This window comes from Cryptococcus neoformans, chromosome 1 (assembly GCF_000149385.1).
Source record: "Cryptococcus neoformans var. neoformans B-3501A chromosome 1, whole genome shotgun sequence".
In the NCBI taxonomy this organism is placed as follows: Eukaryota; Fungi; Basidiomycota; class Tremellomycetes; order Tremellales; family Cryptococcaceae; genus Cryptococcus; species Cryptococcus deneoformans.
The window spans coordinates 1,836,625-1,855,554 of NC_009177.1; the positions used below are offsets into that span (position 1 = coordinate 1,836,625).

The 18,930-nt window shown below is 48.8% G+C and overlaps 6 protein-coding genes across 6 annotated transcripts; 3 read left to right on the forward strand and 3 right to left on the reverse strand.

Annotated features, from left to right (window-relative positions):
• Positions 1-882: 882 nt before the first annotated feature.
• CNBA6570 (hypothetical protein) lies at positions 883-2,194 on the reverse strand (the record flags this gene model as incomplete). Its single annotated transcript, XM_772442.1, has 5 exons — positions 883-1,024; positions 1,072-1,455; positions 1,506-1,726; positions 1,783-2,142; positions 2,180-2,194. The coding sequence occupies 5 exons, from the start codon at positions 2,192-2,194 to the stop codon at positions 883-885; spliced, it is 1,122 nt and encodes a 373-aa protein (XP_777535.1).
• A 414-nt stretch (positions 2,195-2,608) lies between these two features.
• Positions 2,609-5,056, forward strand: CNBA6580 (hypothetical protein; the record flags this gene model as incomplete). The annotated part of the gene is made up of 6 exons (XM_772443.1): positions 2,609-2,685; positions 2,724-2,796; positions 2,836-2,862; positions 2,907-3,039; positions 3,089-3,716; positions 3,769-5,056. 6 exons carry the CDS (start codon positions 2,609-2,611, stop codon positions 5,054-5,056), a joined length of 2,226 nt encoding a protein of 741 aa, XP_777536.1.
• A 656-nt stretch (positions 5,057-5,712) lies between these two features.
• CNBA6590 (hypothetical protein) lies at positions 5,713-8,740 on the reverse strand (the record flags this gene model as incomplete). Its single annotated transcript, XM_772444.1, has 7 exons — positions 5,713-5,837; positions 5,885-6,216; positions 6,269-6,592; positions 6,645-7,712; positions 7,762-7,862; positions 7,930-8,417; positions 8,470-8,740. 7 exons carry the CDS (start codon positions 8,738-8,740, stop codon positions 5,713-5,715), a joined length of 2,709 nt encoding a protein of 902 aa, XP_777537.1.
• Positions 8,741-10,512: 1,772 nt separating this feature from the next.
• CNBA6600 (hypothetical protein) lies at positions 10,513-12,531 on the forward strand (the record flags this gene model as incomplete). The annotated part of the gene is made up of 5 exons (XM_772445.1): positions 10,513-10,534; positions 10,583-10,709; positions 10,756-10,832; positions 10,884-12,463; positions 12,520-12,531. 5 exons carry the CDS (start codon positions 10,513-10,515, stop codon positions 12,529-12,531), a joined length of 1,818 nt encoding a protein of 605 aa, XP_777538.1.
• Positions 12,532-12,927: 396 nt separating this feature from the next.
• Positions 12,928-15,051, reverse strand: CNBA6610 (hypothetical protein; the record flags this gene model as incomplete). Its single annotated transcript, XM_772446.1, has 12 exons — positions 12,928-12,934; positions 12,998-13,114; positions 13,196-13,411; positions 13,474-13,586; positions 13,645-13,794; positions 13,870-14,007; positions 14,062-14,107; positions 14,159-14,242; positions 14,292-14,391; positions 14,440-14,622; positions 14,695-14,810; positions 14,864-15,051. 12 exons carry the CDS (start codon positions 15,049-15,051, stop codon positions 12,928-12,930), a joined length of 1,458 nt encoding a protein of 485 aa, XP_777539.1.
• A 1,678-nt stretch (positions 15,052-16,729) lies between these two features.
• Positions 16,730-18,889, forward strand: CNBA6620 (hypothetical protein; the record flags this gene model as incomplete). Its single annotated transcript, XM_772447.1, has 13 exons — positions 16,730-16,843; positions 16,911-17,013; positions 17,072-17,295; positions 17,345-17,405; positions 17,459-17,461; positions 17,525-17,622; positions 17,673-17,807; positions 17,873-18,193; positions 18,259-18,354; positions 18,417-18,440; positions 18,505-18,581; positions 18,660-18,723; positions 18,800-18,889. 13 exons carry the CDS (start codon positions 16,730-16,732, stop codon positions 18,887-18,889), a joined length of 1,410 nt encoding a protein of 469 aa, XP_777540.1.
• Between the last annotated feature and the right edge of the window lie 41 nt (positions 18,890-18,930).

An 18,930-nucleotide genomic window follows, 5' to 3' on the forward strand; every position in this document is an offset into this window, starting at 1 on the left:
GCTCCCTGTGCAACAGGACGACTCAGGACTAATAACGAAGCATCAAATCGACGAATGATGGGTGGGTGACCATATAGATTGTTTACGGTTTGAATGATATATCTCTTCTGGGACCATCTCTTTCTATTCGGTGTGGTCTATGCTCACATGAATGGGAGTAGTTGACCTAGTTTGTATAAATTTGGTTGGGCACCCCACCTGCTGTACACTTTTTTCCACCAAAAGCACTTTGCATTATATTGCATTTTCTTCACGTTTGACTTTTCATATATCTTTTGTTGCATTTTCGCGTTTTTAGATATTGAACAACAACCGCCGCGCCGTAGCTCCCAATTGGTTGACATGGAATATGTAAGATGCAGGATGCAGAGATGAGAGAGTGCCAAAGCAAAGACAGAACAAAAAACCATTTGAATAAAAACACCCGGCGATAAATGAACGTTGCACTCCTCAAGTACCAGAAAGAAGAACACGAGGAAACAACCACTTCTATGTACTCCCATATCCAACCTGGTCCCTATTATACCTACTTTTTCTTCTTCATCAACCTCCACATTGACGGCCGATGCATAGGTTCGATTAGAATGTTGGATGAAAGAAAAAGCCTGAAATCTGGAATCTGGAATGAGGGTTATTACTGGAGATGGGCCCCTGAAATTAAACATTTTCCCTGCGCGTTTTTACGCCTCTTCCACTTGACGTCCAATGAGATCTTTCACATTTCGCTATCCCTCCACTTTGCTTCCCCACACCGCATGTCAGCTTCCCAACTTGCCCTAGAATCCCCAACGCCTCATTCTGAAACGCCAAAATTACTGCATCCCCACCTCACCCAAAAGACCGGATGCCCCGAATTTCATATATGAATGCACCCCACTACGCCTAAGAGGAGTAGCCGTTGGGATGTCTTGTTTGGAAGTTCCAGAGATCTCTGCACATCGATTCAAGATCTTCTTTTGCGACAAAACCGAGTTCTTTTCGGGCGAGAGAAGGGTCGGCGGTAAGATCTGGGACGTCTCCTTTCCTATATACAGTGTCGGCACAAATGAAAACCTGATAAAGTAGACGTACCTCCTTCCCACAATCTCGTATTGATAATCAAACCCTGTTGCCTTCCTCATCGCTTCAATCATGTTCAAGACGCTCATACCCTGTCCTCTGCCGAGATTGAATGCACGAAAGTAACCATCCTTGGGATCAATTTCAGAAAAGATATTGTGTTGGGATGAAGGAACGGTAAGAGCGTCAAGCGCAAGAACGTGGCCATGGGCGAGATCCATGATGTGGAGATAGTCTCTGACGCATGTACCATCGGGTGTGGGGAAATCCGTGCCAAAGACCTTGAGTTGAGATTTTTCTCGGCCAACTGCCATCTGCGCAAGGAGTGGGAGAAGGTTTCCTGGTTTACCTCGAGGTTCTTCACCAAGTTTTCCAGAAGGGTGTGCTCCTGCAGGGCTAGTATTGTTTAGCATGGATCATTTGCGTGTGGAAAGACGATAGCTCACTTGAAATATCGGACACTGACTGCCCTCAAACTAGGCTTGCCCTCTTCGGCACCGACTTTGGTCAAGTCGTGGATGATTTCCTCAACCATTGCTTTTGTGCGACCGTAGCATGATTCGGGAATCAGTGGGGAAGTTTCCGGGATAGGGATAGTGGCAGGAGTGCCGTAGACTGTAGCGGACGAAGAGAAGACGAGATTGTTGCAAGAGTATTTGGCCATTGTCTGCAAACGCGTTAGAATCCCACTTTCTTTTTTCATTTCCCGTCATTTGAACTCACCTCGAACAACGAAATTGACCCGGCAACATTCACCCTATAGTAACTCAGAGGAAAGTCTGCAGATTCGCCCACCGCCTTGAGGGCAGCCAAGTGGATGACAGCCCAGATGCCACCATCCGCTGCGTACTGCTCAAACACTTGTTCGATCGCGGGAGCATCTCTCAGATCGAGATCGTGTAATATCGGTTGAGGGGCATCAGCACCCAGCTCGTCACGCGCAATCTCCGCGCATCGATTGAGAGCTTCTGGATACGAGTTGTGGCAGTTGTCAATAACAATGGGCTGGTATTTGCCTGTCAGGAGGAGAGAGACGACGACGTGGGAGCCAATATAACCCAGGCCACCGGTGACGAGGACGCGCTGCATGTCAGCATGGGTTATGTCCGTTGTGGCTTACCTTGAGCTGAGTCATAATGTTGTGCTGATGCAAGATGTAATGTTGATGAAATGGGATGCGATTGAAAGTGTTGCTGATTTTGGGGTGCAAGGTGACCGTGGGGACTCGAAACTGTTTGTATCCTTGTTGTGGGCCCGAAATCTGGGAGCGACTGGGGGAGAGTGGTCGGACGGAGGTTATGGACGATGCAGATGTGGCTTGTGGATAGAAATAGATGTTTGTGTATTCAGGAGAGCAGGCAGAAAACAACGCCATGCATTCCGGCCCTTATTTTGTTTTGGGCCCAAAAGGGATCGGGTGACGTCACCGGTCCTTTTTAAGTGGCTGAGTTGGAGGTGCAGTTACGTAATGCGGGATGGGGTCGAAAAGGATATGGTTGTTTTGATGTTCACTGAATGGATGTCGAGCGACCAGAAACAGCCAGCCCACATGCTGCGCACAGTCCTCTCCCTCCTCCTCCTCCTCCACGTGGTGGGGGCCGGATTCCTCAGCGTGAACATGACTCAGTAAGTCGCCGCGCCAGATCGCCGAGCTGACCCCCCAGGGCGACCGAGTGTGGCACCTCTCTCGTCCAGTGGTCCGGAGACGACGGGCCATATCATCTCCTGCTCACACCCGTACGTACCCGCACCCGCAGCCACGGCTGACCTCTCCAGACCAAGATCGTGCAACATGGCTACAATGTACGTTCCTCACCTCATAAGAGTCCGCGCTTACGCCCGCACAGGTCTGGGTAGACTCTATACCAGCAGGAACAAACGAGTATTCGCTCTACATACGACAACCAGCAGGCTTACAGTTCATACTTACCGTATGGGGGGCGTCCGGTATCACCTATGCTGCGACTACAGATGTTATGAGTAAGACATTTTCCGCCGTTCATGCTAGCCATGGCTAACGTATCTCAAGCTGTCGGCGCACCAGCCACTGGCGCCCAATCTTGCTTCATGACCGACGCTCAGATTCTTTCTCTCTACTCCTTCTCTTTCAATCTGACAACTGTCGACGGCAGTGACTACCCGCCCCAATGTTCGAATATCTCCGTGTCATGGCCCACTTCTCTGGAATCAAACGTCACGTCGGATGTCGCCAAGCGAACTTCTGTACACGAGGTGGAGGAAGATATTGAAAATATTGAAATTGACATCCACTTGGACGAATTTGCCGCTTCGTCAAGTGAACATTCCGGCAACACCACAGCGCCTCCAACACTCTTTGGCGTCATCCCATTGGGCAACTCGTTTTCGATTCCCATCACATTCCCCAGAAATTCTTCCTTTGCATCGCATCTCCCCGAATCGTCTCTTTCCGACAGCCCTACCACCTATACTTCTCATGGCACGACGCACCTTAACTGGACAGTTGATATGGCGAAGGGCACAAGATTTATTCTTGTGGCAGGTATAGGCAGTGCCGAACAGTGGGCCAGTGGAGGGTCAAGTAGGATGTTTACTGTGGGGCAGGGTACGACAGGCTGTGTGGGGAGTGAGTCTGATGGCAATGGGGCACCCAGTGTTACTGGGTCGCGATCCACGGCGTAAGTGGTTTCTTTTTTTTTTTAGTCCAGAGCCACGCTGATGTTTGCATAGAACGGCAACAACGACTCTCCCTGTTGCAGCTGATGCGGAATCGAACCCCGTTGTCCGGACAGTTGTAGCGGTCATCTGCTCCGTCCTCGGCACATTGGTACTTGTCGGCCTCCTATTCATTTGCCGTCGAGCCCGAAATCGACGACGCGCGCAAGAAACCGCAGTTGCTGCTGGCACTTCTGCTGCTGCAGGCGCAGGCGGAGGTGGTTGGGGCATGTTTACGAAACGAGGAGGATCTCCCAAAGCTGTCACTCGCCATTCTCCTTCGGAAACTCAACTTGATCTCATCGCATCCCGCGACTCGCACCGCGATCAATCTCAAGATAATCTCTCACGACGAGATCAACAGCATGAGCGAGAGATTGCGCCGCTCGTCATGAACAACACGCATAACCATTCCGTGCCACCTATGGCGGATTCGCCGGTGGACAATATGGATCCGTTCAGAGATAGGGATTCGGTCAAGCTAGGGTACATTTACCCGTATTCATCTGGAAGCCAAACGAGGTCTACGGGGAGATCGGATACAGGTTTTACGTCTTTAGGTGCTGGTACCTCTTTTAATGGTTTCCAATCGTCAGTCACCACAACAACCGACAGGCGTGGAGGTGTGAGGGGAGATTCTACGGCTTCAATGGAGTTGGGCAGGGAACCATCACTCGATGCGCTTCTAACACACTCGAATGGAGAATACCATGACATGCCTTTTTTCCCTGCTGGTGCTAGCGTGTCCGCACACGATTATACTCCGAACCCAACCTACACAACAACGACATCCAACATGTCTTATTACGCGCCTCGATCAAGAGCGGCTGGCCCTCTTGTATTGCATGACCCAACATCGAGGAGTGTGGATTTGTCTACGGAAGGTGGCGGCAGTGATGTTGAAGAAGGGGCAAGGGAGTTTGGACAAGGCGAGAGAGGGAGGGCATCGGAAGGCGTTGCAGATCTGAAGCGCGAGACGCTTGCCATATCTTCACCATCACCATCTTCGCCTAACACCAGCCTTACGTCTCCGTCCTCAACCATGATGACGAGGTCGTTGCCACCTGGCGCAGCATCAGGACCGGGGAGGAGAAGACGAACACAGCCGAGAGAGCAGGAAATGGAGTATATGGTACATCGAGATGCGGGCCGAGTGCCGGTGGCGCCTAGGACTAGTGCTGGGGTTTTGGAATTACCACCGCGATATGAAGAGGTAAACTGGTCAGAAGAGGAAAGAAGGGAAAGGGAGGAAAGAGAGAGGGAGGGGGAGCAGGAGGAGGGGAGCGGTAGAGAAGAGAGATGAGGAGGACTTGAAGGATATTCTCTTTTCTGTTTGTGTTTCTGAACAAAAGTAAAAGTTGTTTGCCTGCTTGCTTTCATACTCGATTTGGTAGACGTTCCGTAGTTCGTTAACTTTTTGGTTTATTATGGTTGTTGTACTCTCATACGCATTTATAGATACATGTATCATGCCACATCCTTCCTTTTGAACGAGTGCTTCCAGTCTCTGAATTGAAATAAAGTGCATCGCCCAGCGACTACTAACCATAAATATGTAATACAAATAATAGTACGAAGGAAAATCTATGAAACGAGCGATGTTGGAACAAAGTTGCAGAAAACAAAAGTTGGAGTAAAAAATACAATATAAATAAAGCCATCAAAACACGAAACAGCCCCCACGTCCATCCAGCAAAATCGGAATCGCGTTTACCTATGCTCGGGTGTACCACCCTCTTGGTTCTTTCTTTTTTCTTTATGCATTCGTAGACACCTTACAACGCCCTGTACCCTCCGCTCGGACCTCTCTCCTCCCTAAGCCTCCTCGCACGACGGTCCTCCTACTCTTCCTCTCTCCTTCTTCCCTCCCTCTCTCTCCTCTCGGCGCCCCAAAACTACTTCCCTTTCTTCCTCTCGCCCTCCACCTTCTCTTCCTCCTACCCCCGTTCCTCTGTATCCTTACACGGTGGTCTTGAAGAGATCAAGGTAGCCGGCAGCCCCACAAGTCTCCCTCCTGTTGCCAGAGCATGCCATGCTGCAAGAAGACGCTGGAGCTCGGGTGCCGCTCGACAGAGAGTTGCCGCCTAGCGACTTATCAGAATCCGGTCATTCGGTTAGAGACAGAACTTACAGAAACACTGTGTCCTGTACTCAACAGCAGCCAAAGTGAAGCCATTGTTACCACAAGTGGCTCGGCAAACCTTGGAGGTCATGCCGCTGGCAGAGTAGAAATAACCTCGAAGAGTACGGCTCTTGGGATTATCAGTATAGCATCCGAGCCAGCCATCGGGTTTGCTGACTGTGGAGATGGTGTGTGCGAGGCTATACCCTTCAAGGTACCCGCCAGCGCCGCAAGTCTGGCTAGAGCTACCAGAGCAAGGCGCCGTACAGTAGAGACTGCTGACCATTTGCTGGCTAGCAGGATAATTCTTGCCACAGCGACATTCGTTTGCATTCCACAATCTTTATTCAATGGTTAATTTCAAGGAATCTGATCGGACGGGAGTCGACTCACCCAGCGTATGTGTAACCAAATTCGAGACAAGCTTGCTTGCATGTTTCGGGGTTCATGGAGTTTGATCTGTAAGTGTAGACATTGCCAATGAACGCGGCGCTAGACCCCTGGTCCTTGAAGCACCCAATGTAACCAGAAGGCTTCTTGGAAGCGACAGTCTCAGAAGTTACTGTGGCGGCAGCAACAGTGTAAAGATCCATCGCTGCTGAACCGCCGCAGGTAATGCTCGAGCTACCCGCACACTGATTTTGACACTGGCTGGCAGGAAGACTGACGAGATTGGAGTTGGGCTTGCCGCAGTAGCACTGATTGCCTCTAAAAATACTGCGGAAGCTGTCAGCCTAGGATGATTATACGCAGGAAAAAAATCACGCACCCGGCATAAGAATATCCAAGCTCGGAGCATCCGTTGATGCACTGCGATTGAGTCATGGTGGTCGACATCCAGCTATTTTTCGTCATGCCAAGGCGGCTGCCAGTGTCCTCATAACAGCCCTGATAACCAGCAAGATGGATAGCAGTAGAGGGGCTAACCTTGACAGAGGTAATGTCATAAACTGAAGACTTGTAATAGTCACCACAGACTTCGCTAGGCTTCCCATTACACGAAACAGTGCACTGAGAGGTGGGTACGATGGCGCCAGAACCATAGTTCCAGTCGTTACCGCAATAACACCACCTCTGACTAGTGGTGAGCGCCCAGTTAGTTCCTTTCTGAGCACAGGCACTGATGCAAATTTCAGTAGACATGGAGTTGGACTGGAAACGGTAAGTAGAAGCGCCTAAAAGACCAGTGGAAGGGTTGGAAGGGTTCCTATAACAGCCAACATACTTGGAACCGTCCGCACGAACATTGGTAGAATCGGAGTTGGTGGTTCCGGGAGGGGCGTAGAAAACGTTATAAATGTAGGAGCCACCGCACAATTGAGACGAATCACCAGGACAAGCAGTGAGGCACATGCCAGTCTCGACTGTGGCCGTATCGCTGATAGCCGTACCACAAACACAATGCCACAGGGTACCTTGTTGACCTGTTGCAGCATACTGATACCCTGCAATAAGGCAGTGGGACTGACATGAACTAACAGTGAGAGAATGGTCTATGTAAGACACACCGCCAGAAACTGAGGTGATGTCATGTAAGCAGGCAATATTCTTCCAGCCAGGCGTTGTGGGGAGGACAAAATCGCGCCGCTCATCGTCCTCAGCAATGTATCGACCGTCGTTGCCCTTGAATTTGGAGATATCGAGGCTGGGGACTGGAGGATTACAAGTCGGCTTAGGTCCGCTGGGGCCCCAAAGAGGATTGCAGCCGGGGAGAACGGGAACAGCGACATTATCGACGTTACCGTATGGTTCAACGAGGGTACCGAGCTCAGCGGTACAAGCTGCAGCGGCCGCCTCGTCAAAATAGTTGTTGAGAGTGCGACATTCCTGCATTGGGCTACTTGGATATAAGTAATTGGAGATTGATTACAATGAAAACAACTTACATTGTCTTCTTGATTCCGACACATGAGGGATCGTTCATTGCCCTTCTCAAAACTTCCAAATCCCAACCGTTCACAAAATCCCCATGGACACCATAGCCAGTCTTTAGACGGATAGGAAAAGTCAGCTATAGCACTCAGTGTAGCCTAGATATGCGAGAAGCTACTTACGGTGTCACCGTTTGCCCAAGCCAATCGTCCTTTCAAAGGTAGGCCAGGTCCAACATTGGACACATGCCAAGTATACTCCAACTGGATATGCGGAAGCCTAACAGGATGGGTCCAAGGGCATCGACCTGATCTGACATTTTGACTGGGATACGCCATGTGGGATCCATCCGACTTGTATAGGTTCTTGCCATCCCAACAAGGCGGGAAGAACAACTCAGTTCTCATACCGTAGGGACAGTCGCGGTCGAAATTGAAGTTGTCCGCAGTGATGCTGTCGCTGAAATCGGCATTCACGTGGCATGTGAACGAAGCGACGTTGGTAACGGCTTTGTTGTCTGGGTTACCGGCGACCATACGAAGGCCTTTGGGGAATGGGATAACTGCCTCATTTTTGGTACTTCTAGAGAGGAAATAATAGAACCGGATCTTGGCAGACACAGGTGTATACATGGTGTTGCCATTAGTACTCTTGCTGATGACATAAAGGTCTGACATACGTCAGCATTGAGGCTCATGGATGAGACATGCAATATGACTTACTCGGCATCCAATAATTGGATTTGTCCGCTTGGACCCTCAGCGAAGAGCATTTTGCAGACTTGTAATCATCGAAGTTATAGTAGGCCGCCATCCGAGAACCACCGATAATCTTGTGCATGTGGGCAGACTGTCCGTTAGGAGAGACAACAGGATCGAGCTGCTCGTTCGCGAGGGTATTAACGTAGTCGAGATGCCAGCCATCATCTTGGGCCATGGTAAACGCAGACGTTACCAGGGCGGCGACGAAGTAGAAGAGGTTGTTGACGAGCATATCGTCTATCACATACTGCACATAATAGTTGGTTGGTATGAAGCTTCGGCAAAAGGGCAAGGTAAAAACCTACTAGTAAAGCAATGAATGTAGGACGACAAGCGTTGCCAGGTCTGTTTTGCCAAAAAAAAGAAAGCAAAAGAAAAGTAAAATGAGAAGGTGATGGAGTGAGACGACATGCTAAAACCCACTAATCGTTTATATGTCGTCCAAGAGCCCATTGTTGCGAATAGATTGGAGCAGACGGAGAAGAAGAGGCGGGTCAGAGATCAGTGAAGATCGTCTAGAACAGGAGCTGATCCGGATGTAGTCAATTTTCTCCTTATCTCTCTTGGCATTAACGCCTCATTGTGCCGTAGTCTACCATTGCTGTTTATTTGTTGACATAGATGATGGTTCCAGTTCCATGTTGAATACGTAGTTAGAACGACACACGGCAGAGGTCATGGAAAAAGCCCAGACATCGGAGGAAGATGATTGGGCGTCCAAGGGATACCAGAAAAAGTAAATGCTAGCATGGCAAGTTGTTGACAATACGAAGAGGAATGACGGATGATGAATGATGGAAGGATCAGGGATGAGGAGGGAGTGGAGAGACGGAACTGTTAAGATGAAAATGTCAACAAACGCGTCAAATAAACGAACAACTAAAGTAAACTGTATTGAAAAGTAAGGTTTAGTCTTCCGCCGGTCTCGTCGGTCATTCGGCACGCTGCTTGCAAGGAATGCTGTCCCAATCCTCAGGAACGGTGGCTTGTTGTTGGGATGGAAGTGGAAGGAAACTGGGGAGAGGCATGCGGAAAGCTGCCGAGTATAACCGGCCTTTGTGGTAGTAAAGCTTGAAGCTTAAATTCAATTTCTCCATCCGCGATACCCACGCAGGAGGCCCCCATAGACAATCAGAAATCTGGAATAAAGAAAAAGGAAGAAGAAAAGACTCCCATTCTACATTATTGCTCTTTTGCTTGTGTGGACATTCAGAAAATCGAACTAGGACAAGAAGAATGCCAATAGGATACTTGGAGCGAGTACCAACAAGAAGGAGCAAGAAGGAAGAAGACGACGAAATAACCATTATAATAGTAGTAGCAGCAAGAGTGTATCATCATTCATTCAGCAGCAACAACTGTCCCATCATTGCACCGACTCCTTCTCAAATGTTATGGAATATTATCGGGCAGCAGAGGGCAGAGAAGAAGAAGGTGCTCAAAGTGGATGGTGTCATCCAAAATATCTGAGGATGCTCGTTATTTCGTCGATTAGTTTTTCATTTACGTGAGGGAGATGCAGAAGAATAGCGGGTGGGGTCATCATGATGTGCCTTCTCTATTCTTCTTCTTCGTTCCCCCAGCTGATGATGGATAATGATGAATGTCAGTAGTGCGGTGATGATGAATGATTGTTGCTTGCTCCTTTTTGTTGTTCGTTGATGATGATGATAATTAAATAATAATGATGAATGACGCTGCAGGTTCTGAGTGCTGCTGACGATGATGATGATGGTGGTGGTTGCTTGGGCACGACGACAACGACGTGCGACGATGACATGAAATGTGGTATAGTCTGTGACTGATGATCGTTATTTATTATTATTAATAGACTTTTATTATTATTACAGTACTCGTACACCACACGATTTCTATCTGTTGTTTTTTGGTGGAGACGGCGGGGCCAACCGCCGCCCGTACTATTATGCTGTAGTACTCGAGTAGTGCCGAATCTAAAATTTCTGCGAAAGATAACATTTCCATCTCCTTTAAAACACCATAAAAATGTCTTCCGAGGCTCCCATCGGTGAGTAGACGGCAGTGCACGAATGCAGCAGCGTTGACACCGCCCCAGCCCTTCTCTCCGTCTACGACAAGACTGGCCTCCTTCCCTTCGCCAAAAGCCTGAAAGAGCTCGGCTTCAGGCTCTTGGGCAGCGGTGGTACCGCCAAGATGATTCGAGAGGCCGGTATGGAGATCGAGTAAGTGTCCATGCCGCATGTCGTATTCAATCTCATGATCATTCAGGGATGTTTCCAACATCACCAAGGCCCCTGAGATGTTGGGTGGTCGAGTCAAGACCCTCCACCCCGCTGTTCACGGTGGTGAGTGCAATTCGAATGCGTTGGAAGACGACTGTTGCTGAAACAGTACAGGTATCCTTTCTCGAGATATTCCTTCTGACCTTGCCGACCTCGCTACCAACAAGATCTCTCCCATCACCCTCGTTGTCTGCAACCTCTACCCTTTCGTCCTTCAAACCTCCAAGCCTGATTGCACTCTTGCCGGTGCCATTGAGGAGATTGACATTGGCGGTGTCACCCTCCTTCGTGCTGCTGCCAAGAACCACGGCCGTGTCTCCATCATTTCTTCCCCTTCCGACTACGAGACCATTGTCGCCGAGCTCAAGGCCAAGGGCGAGGTCTCTGCCGAGACCAAGAGAGGACTTGCCATCAAGGCATTCGAGGACACCAAGAGCTACGACGAAGCTATCAGCGACTACTTCAGGAAGGTCTATGCTACTCCCGGCGTTGAGGACGAAATGAAGGCTGGCGCCGGTGTTGGATACCAGAGGCTGGGTTTGAGGTACGGCGCCAACCCTCACCAGAAGCCTGCCCAGGCTTTCGTTGAGCAGGGCGAAATGCCCATTAAGGTTCTCTCCGGCTCCCCCGGCTACATCAACCTCCTTGACGCCCTCAATTCTTGGGCGCTCGTCAAGGAGCTCGCCGCCGGTCTCAACCTTCCTGCTGCTGCTTCCTTCAAGCACGTCTCTCCTGCCGGTGCCGCCGTCGGTCTTCCCCTCGACGAGCGTGCCGCCAAGGTCTTTGGTGTTGAAGACTTGAAGGAGCTGTCTCCTCTTGCATGTGCCTACGCTAGGGCTCGAGGTGCCGACAGGATGTCTTCTTTTGGTGATTTCATCGCTCTCTCCCACTCTGTCGACACTCCTACCGCCAAAATCATCTCTCGAGAAGTCTCAGACGGTGTCATCGCACCCGGCTACGAGCCTGAAGCTCTTGAGATCCTCAGCAAGAAGAAGGGTGGCAAGTACTGCGTCCTCCAGATGGACCCCAACTACGTTCCCCCCGAGATCGAAACCCGACAGGTCTATGGCATTTCCCTCCAACAGAAGCGAAATGACTGCAAGATTGACGAGTCTCTCTTTAGAAATGTTGTCACCGCCAATAAGGATCTTCCCAAGTCTGCCATCACCGATCTCGTCGTCGCTACACTTGCCCTCAAATACACCCAGTCGAACTCTGTCTGTTACGCCCTTAACGGTACCGTCATCGGTCTCGGCGCCGGCCAGCAGTCTCGTATCCACTGTACTCGTCTCGCTGGTGACAAGGCTGACAACTGGTGGCTTCGACACCACCCCCGTGTCCTCGAGTTGCCCTTCAAGAAAGGTACCAAGCGAGCCGACAAGGCCAATGCCATCGACTTGTTCGTCACCGGCCAGGCGTTTGAAGCTGAGGGTGGTGAGCGTGCTCAATGGGAGAGCCTATTCGAGACTGTGCCTGAGCCTTTGACCAAGGAGGAAAGGGAAAAGCACATGAAGGAGCTGACTGGTGTCGCTTGCGCCTCTGACGCCTTTTTCCCGTTCCCCGACAATGTTCACCGAGCGAAGAGGAGCGGTGCTACCTACCTCGCAGCCCCAAGCGGAAGTATCATGGACAAGGAGTGTATTAAAGCTGCGGATGAGAATAACTTGGTGTTCTGCCACACCGACTTGAGATTGGTAAGTAATTTGTTATTCAGTGTCGTCTTGTTTAATTTGCTAACAAACATCTCCAGTTCCACCATTAAATTATTATAAAAGAGTACATTCAACATGATTCTGGTTTTGAAGGCATTCAACATGTATATATGAGGTTGTGATTGTGGAAATGAATTTTATCGTGTTTGAACTATACACACTGATGGAGGTGTGCCGCTCTTAGAGGACGTGCCATCACATGCTATTGGACATTTCTTCAACCTTTGAGCCATTTAAAAAGTATACATTTGTCCAAGAAGAACTAAGAATGAATAAAAACCGACAGCCCAAGAACAACTGACAGTCTTCGTCGCCAGATGACTGACGAGACAAATTGTCTTCCCAGTTTTTTTTATATGGAAAGATGGCCGGGAAAGTCCTCTTCTGTGCTCTACCACGATGTATTCTATCCGCACAAAAAATTACAATTCACAGTTCAATATCTTCTAGATACTGCAGCGATAGTAATAAGTCAGTTTACATCATTGCTACAGAAGGAAAAAACAATAGACTCACCTCATAACAGAGATCAACCTAAACTCCTTCCCACCCGAAGGATCCGCCGTTTCCTTCAACAACTCACAAGTGAGCTTATGCTCCCCTGGAGTCAAATTATTCCCAACAGTCGCAGCTCTGGTTGAATGACCATTGTCAGTTCCAAGAAATCTCTAACCGCGGAATCGCCAGAAAGGAAAATAGTATGATACAACTCACCGTCCAATGTTGTAAGGCTCCTTCCAATACCCATCCAACCTCATCGCTTTATCAACATCTTCATCTATCCAGCACTTCACACTTCCCAGATTATATTGGTACGACCTCAGATAATGGATTTCGATATTACCGACGGTGGTGGTGAGCTTGAAGGTGATTCGGGAGCCGGGGGTGTCGGAAATTAGGTAATGTTTCTCTTTCCAATTCCAATTTCGCCTGGCGGAATGGTATTTGGACGTCAGAATATGGGCTTTAAAAAGAGGAAGAATAGGACTGACCAGCCTTCGTTGGTAACAGGGACGAGAGGATTCTTCTTGCCGTTGGCCAGGAAACATTGAGGCTTAATGGTAGGGATAACAAGGTCTTTGTCGTACTTCATGTTGAGTTGCATCTGAATGATTTTCATCAGTATTTACATAACCGCATTTATATACAGTGCAAAGACTCACCCGAGGGATAGGTTCAAGAGGGTACAGCTGGTCGATGGTCATAGACTTTGCCCCAGGGATGGAAGCCTCAAATTTGTCCATTTCACAGAGTTGGGTCTCTATGTAAGCAGCACCAAGTCGACCCATGAGATTGTGACCCTTCTTGCCCATCTGCAAGGCATCATATCTATCATCAGCTCCTATAATACCTGATATGAAGATGTTATCCGGGAGCATCTGACGTACATGACGGGTATCGGTTTCTCCATTTCCATGGATATAAAAGTACTCGGGGATGAGGGACTCGTTTTGAAGGATGAAATTGTACGCAGCATTTCGGAGAGAGAGAACAGGAGTGTCGTAGAATTGAGCGATTCCGTGGTGCTGTTCACCATGATTTCAGTCTGCAAACATATAGGCCAGGTGTTAGGGACCTACCATGTCTCCACCGTTGGTCACTGTGTTAAATTTCAACGCAAAAATTCTGTTATAAGACATCAACACCTAAACTTGTCCCAAAGTTTGAAAGACCAACTGGAAGTTCATGACCGCAGGACCATTGGGCAGATCGAGCAGACTTCTGACCAGAAGCTCATAAGAATTGATGTTTCGAGTAAGCCTGTTCTTATATCAGTATCCTCTCTCGACACATAATGCACTGTGCTCACACTTCATCGTTGATAGCAAGTTCAATGAAGACAAGGTCCATATCGTCCGGCAAGTGTTCACCATAACATAATGAGAAATAGTCGGTACCTATTCCGTTTTCTTAGAATACTGAATAGCAACAGGTCCGAAAAAGAAGACGGTACTAACCGACACCACCAACAGCACCATTGATGTATGAGTTCATATTTTCTTCCCTGCCGTTCTCGCCGACTTTGACGCCGTTGGGAGCAGGAAACAAATTGTTGAGACGATCGAAGACGATACGGTTGAGGTTTGTGGGGGTGTCAGGAAAATATCCTACGTCCTTGTCGAGACCGAAGCCCTTGGAGACTGCAAGGTACGGTAATGTATGAGCAAACAGTTGAAGATGGGAGGGAAAGAGGAAAGGAACATGGGACATACCGGAACCTCCAACAACACCCACTGTGAACCTTTCTCCTCGTCTGAGTTTGGCCAATACTCGTCTTAAACGAGCGTTAGTCCCTACATAAGCAAGTGCTCGCTGGACATTGTCCTCTCTGAGTCTTTATGTAAGCTACTTAACACCCAACCAGCCAGGAGGATGGCCTACCCAAGATCTTCGCACAGTTCGGGGTCGAACTGGCACATTCCACAGTTACTGTCTTGCTTGACTGCGAAGGCATCCAGAAGCTTGTATGCTTTCTTGCTGGGGAAAAAGAAAGCTGCGAAAAAGACAATGTTGAGGGCCAAGGAGATGTTCAGAAAGAGCTTGACGCTGCCCCGTGATGCCAGCAACATGGTGCCACAGAAGAATTTTAATAGCTATGGTGCCAAAAAGATCGTAGTAGTTATATTACCAGAAAGATCGTAGTAGTTATGGTGCCAAAGAGATCGTAGTGGTTACGGTGCCAAAAAGATCTTGTTCGCTATGGTGCCAAAACGATCTTATTAGCGATTGACGACACTGGCTTTTCAAAGCGCTGGGGAGAAGGGGGTGTCGATCTTTCCCAGGGCTAGCGGTTTATTCGTGATGGCGCAGACTGTGATGTTTACCAGAGGAAGTTTTCGATCTGGTTCTGAGGGCTGGTTTCTCGCAGAGGCGAATACCAAGGAACCGAAACAAGGCAGCAGGCCGCTGCGGCGGACTACCCCGCCCCCTCCCGGCCGCTTATCGTTGTGACCTCAATTATAAATAATGCAGTCTAGAAGCTCAGGGAAAACCCAAGCAGTAAAAAGAACACTCATCAAATTAGAGACTTTATAATATAACAGGCCCATCTGGTAGGACAGATATGGGTTGTAAGTATTCATTGATACTTGAGTCTCAAGCGAGTATTCTACATGTTCTTTTCTCGATTCCTTCTTTTCCTCTTAGTCAATCATATAAGTTTCCGAAGTTAGTCTCTTGTTAGTCTCCTGCTGCTACCACCATAGTGAGTAGGAGGGATGATCTTCTTCTCTCCCAGCCACTGGCGGCAACAGCCGAAGTGCTTTTTGCTCTTCTTTCTGAATGACGTGACATTCTCCAATCAGAACATAATTAATAAAAGCGTGATGGATGGTGGTGGTTATTATGGAAATCAAAATACATACAGAGTTTGGCTGGGCTCAACTTGCAGAAACCACGCCAAATTTTTTTGGTCCCTTCCTGTTTCTTCTTTTTCGTTTGTTCAAAATGTTTCTCCACCACTCCACATCTATTGTTGTTAGCTTTGTTGCCTTGTGCGCACTCCACAAGCAGCTTCCAACATATCAGCAGAGTGAGATTTTCTTCCCCTGCGTAGGTTCGGGAGCGAACACTGTTGGCGTTACGAGCTGTCGCAACGACGTTTATATAAAGTGAGTCGCCATGTTCGGATCCACTCTCATGTCTGTCTTTACCATTTTTACTCCTCTTCTACCCAATTATCATGATGATTACACCTATTTCATCAACTAGAAGGCTGTTGCTGAGCCGCGGCTTTGATCGAGAAACCTCTTTCTGATTCTTTTTTAAACCGGAGTCCTTGATGAAAACTTTGATTAATGACCAGGGCTGACTTGAAAAAACTGTAGTAGTGAGCCGCCGGAGGACAGACCACGACGTGTATCGCGCACTGCCACACTTCCTCGCAGATCTCTTTTACCTCTCTTGTCGCCTTCTGTCCCACATGCATTTGATTTTCTTGTCAACCGCACCATTAGGATATGTCTCAGATCTCAACTTGTACATCTCGCCCGTTCCCATGGTGCCCCAAAAAATTTGCTGAGATTTGGCAGGTCGTGCCTGTTGCGATTCCGAAGGAATTGTACTGGTATTGTTCCTGGCTTGGCGCGTTGAAATATATAGCCCTTCATGCTCACGTCCATCCCGTTCTTCCGCTGACATGTTTTAAAACAACCCCTTTCCCCCCTCCCTACCCATATTGGGCGTGTCACCTGCATCGGCAGTACAGCCGCTTGTGCCCACGCAGTGAGAAAGCGCCGCCTTTACAACATGGCTCTCTTATCCCACAAGGTCTTGTACGCGGCCATTTTCAGTCTCGGCTTATTAGCTATCGTCACTCGTCTGGGGATCGACGGGAACAGTAAGGCCCATTCCGACGTTACTGTGAGTTGTGGCATGTTGCACCATTGTAAATCGATGGGAGAGCGCATGGCGACTAACGGGCATGTAGCGATTACGTTTCCTGCCGTCTTCATGGAGAGCAAAGCGGACATTCTATGTCACGGCGGATGAGTACCCGGAGACTGAGTACGTTATGGGTATACCTGGTTTCAGTAAGTCACAACTGCTTTGTTGAGGTAAAAGTTCGCCGACTCATGGCCCTATCCACAGATTATTTGCGCAATCTCTACTTCTCCAATGGCACTTTCCTCGTTCTCACAACCAACCCCTCAAGCTTCCCTGAACAAGGGGCAGGATACATCTTGTCAGGACTCGTGGACGCTCATGGGAAGCGCCCTGCTGCAGAGGAGGACATATTTGCGATCATGTCACCGAAGGAAGCCACGGATAGAGGTTTGTTACAGCCCGCGGCTATCAGGAAGGAGGGTATTAGTGTAAGTCAAAACGATGTGAATAGAGTATAATTAAAGCTTATATAAGCAGATGTTCTTCAACGATGTGAAACTGGGCGACCGGAGCTCATTCTTGGAACATTACTTCCATTGTAAGTGTGAATGAGTATTACCAGCAATATCGCATGCTAACGATGTTATGTAGTCAGTAAGTGTCTCATTTTGTGGATTTCATGGCTATCTGGAGTGATTTTCTCATCATTTTATCCAGTTGGCGAGCTGTTCCTCGGTTGTTGGCGTCTTATGATTGCTGCCGGCGAGCGTGAGTTTCCTGCACGTCTCATGTATCGCGCGAATGCCACTGATTGGGTGCGCCTTTCGTCCCTTGTGTCCACATGCCGCTGACCATGGCTCTGCAGAGAGATCGCGCTCGAATCAATACCTGGTTCCAGCAGTCTGTATTACCTGACGCTGCCATCGAGGGGAGCTCCATCTTTGAAGACCGCACAGTGTCCCAGATGACTTTTATCTACGACAGGATCGCTATTGCTGACGTGAGATTCTCCCTTTCCTTACCTATCCAAATTTGCTGTTTGCTGATCATGATAATCATCCCCAGCGATGGGCTGCTCACCGTGTCAGCCAGGATGTTAAAACGTGGAACAAGGCCACTGCCGACCTCCCACTCCTCAAGGTCCCTTCCACATGGATGGACCCAATGCGAAACAGGATAAAGGCGCTCGCCATGGCTGAACAATGCGACATTCATCGAAAGCACGCCGGAGTTCCGGTTGTGGTCTATATCAACCGACAGTTGACGAACAGGAGACTGATTGATGGGGACGCGGAGGCCCTTTTAAAACAGATGGACAAACTTAATAATGAGGGTGTGATCGAGTTCTACAACGCCGTGATGGAGGAACTGCCTCGAGTACAACAGGTGAGTGCAGTAACGACTGTCCGCTTTTTTTCCGCCTGCCAAAGCATGCTGACGAACGCGGGTAGTTCTGCCTTGCTTTGAAGGCTGATGTCATGTTTGGCGTTCACGGTAATGGCTTGAGTCATCAATTATGGATGAAACCCGGCAGTGGTGTCTTTGAGGTATGACTTTGTTTTCGCGGCTTGCAGATCATGACTGACTCTATATTTCCCCTTTTGGGTAGATAATGGGGGAAGGTTTTGCTAGAGTAAGTTTGCTGCCTTGCTGCTTAATCGCAACTAAAAGGGGGTCAAACTGATAAAGGTTTTCAGGACTATGCAATCCTCGCAGAAATGATGGGTCATGAGTACCACGCCATTCACTACAACGAGACTTTCCCCCCTGACCGGTATGTTCCTGTTGGGCCATTGCCATCTTGTTTTCAGAAGCATGCGCTCTTTTTTACTGATCGGGTTTCTTGCCACAGGTGGAGACGTCCCGATGGGTCTTCTGTCGACCAAGGACCCGACTTCCATTCTCCCAGGATAAGGGTAAGTGATTGCAACCAGCCCCAGCACCCAAAAAAATTGTGTTTTGTATAAATCTGACCTGGTGCTCTGACAACAGGTCGATGCCGAATGGTTTGCAGCGCTCGTCGTCGACGTGGCTCGAAAGAGGATACCCGTTAAGGAGCCTGAGTGGTCCTTGTCATTTTAAATCATCAAACGAGTCATTTTGAAACGACAGGATATCATTGC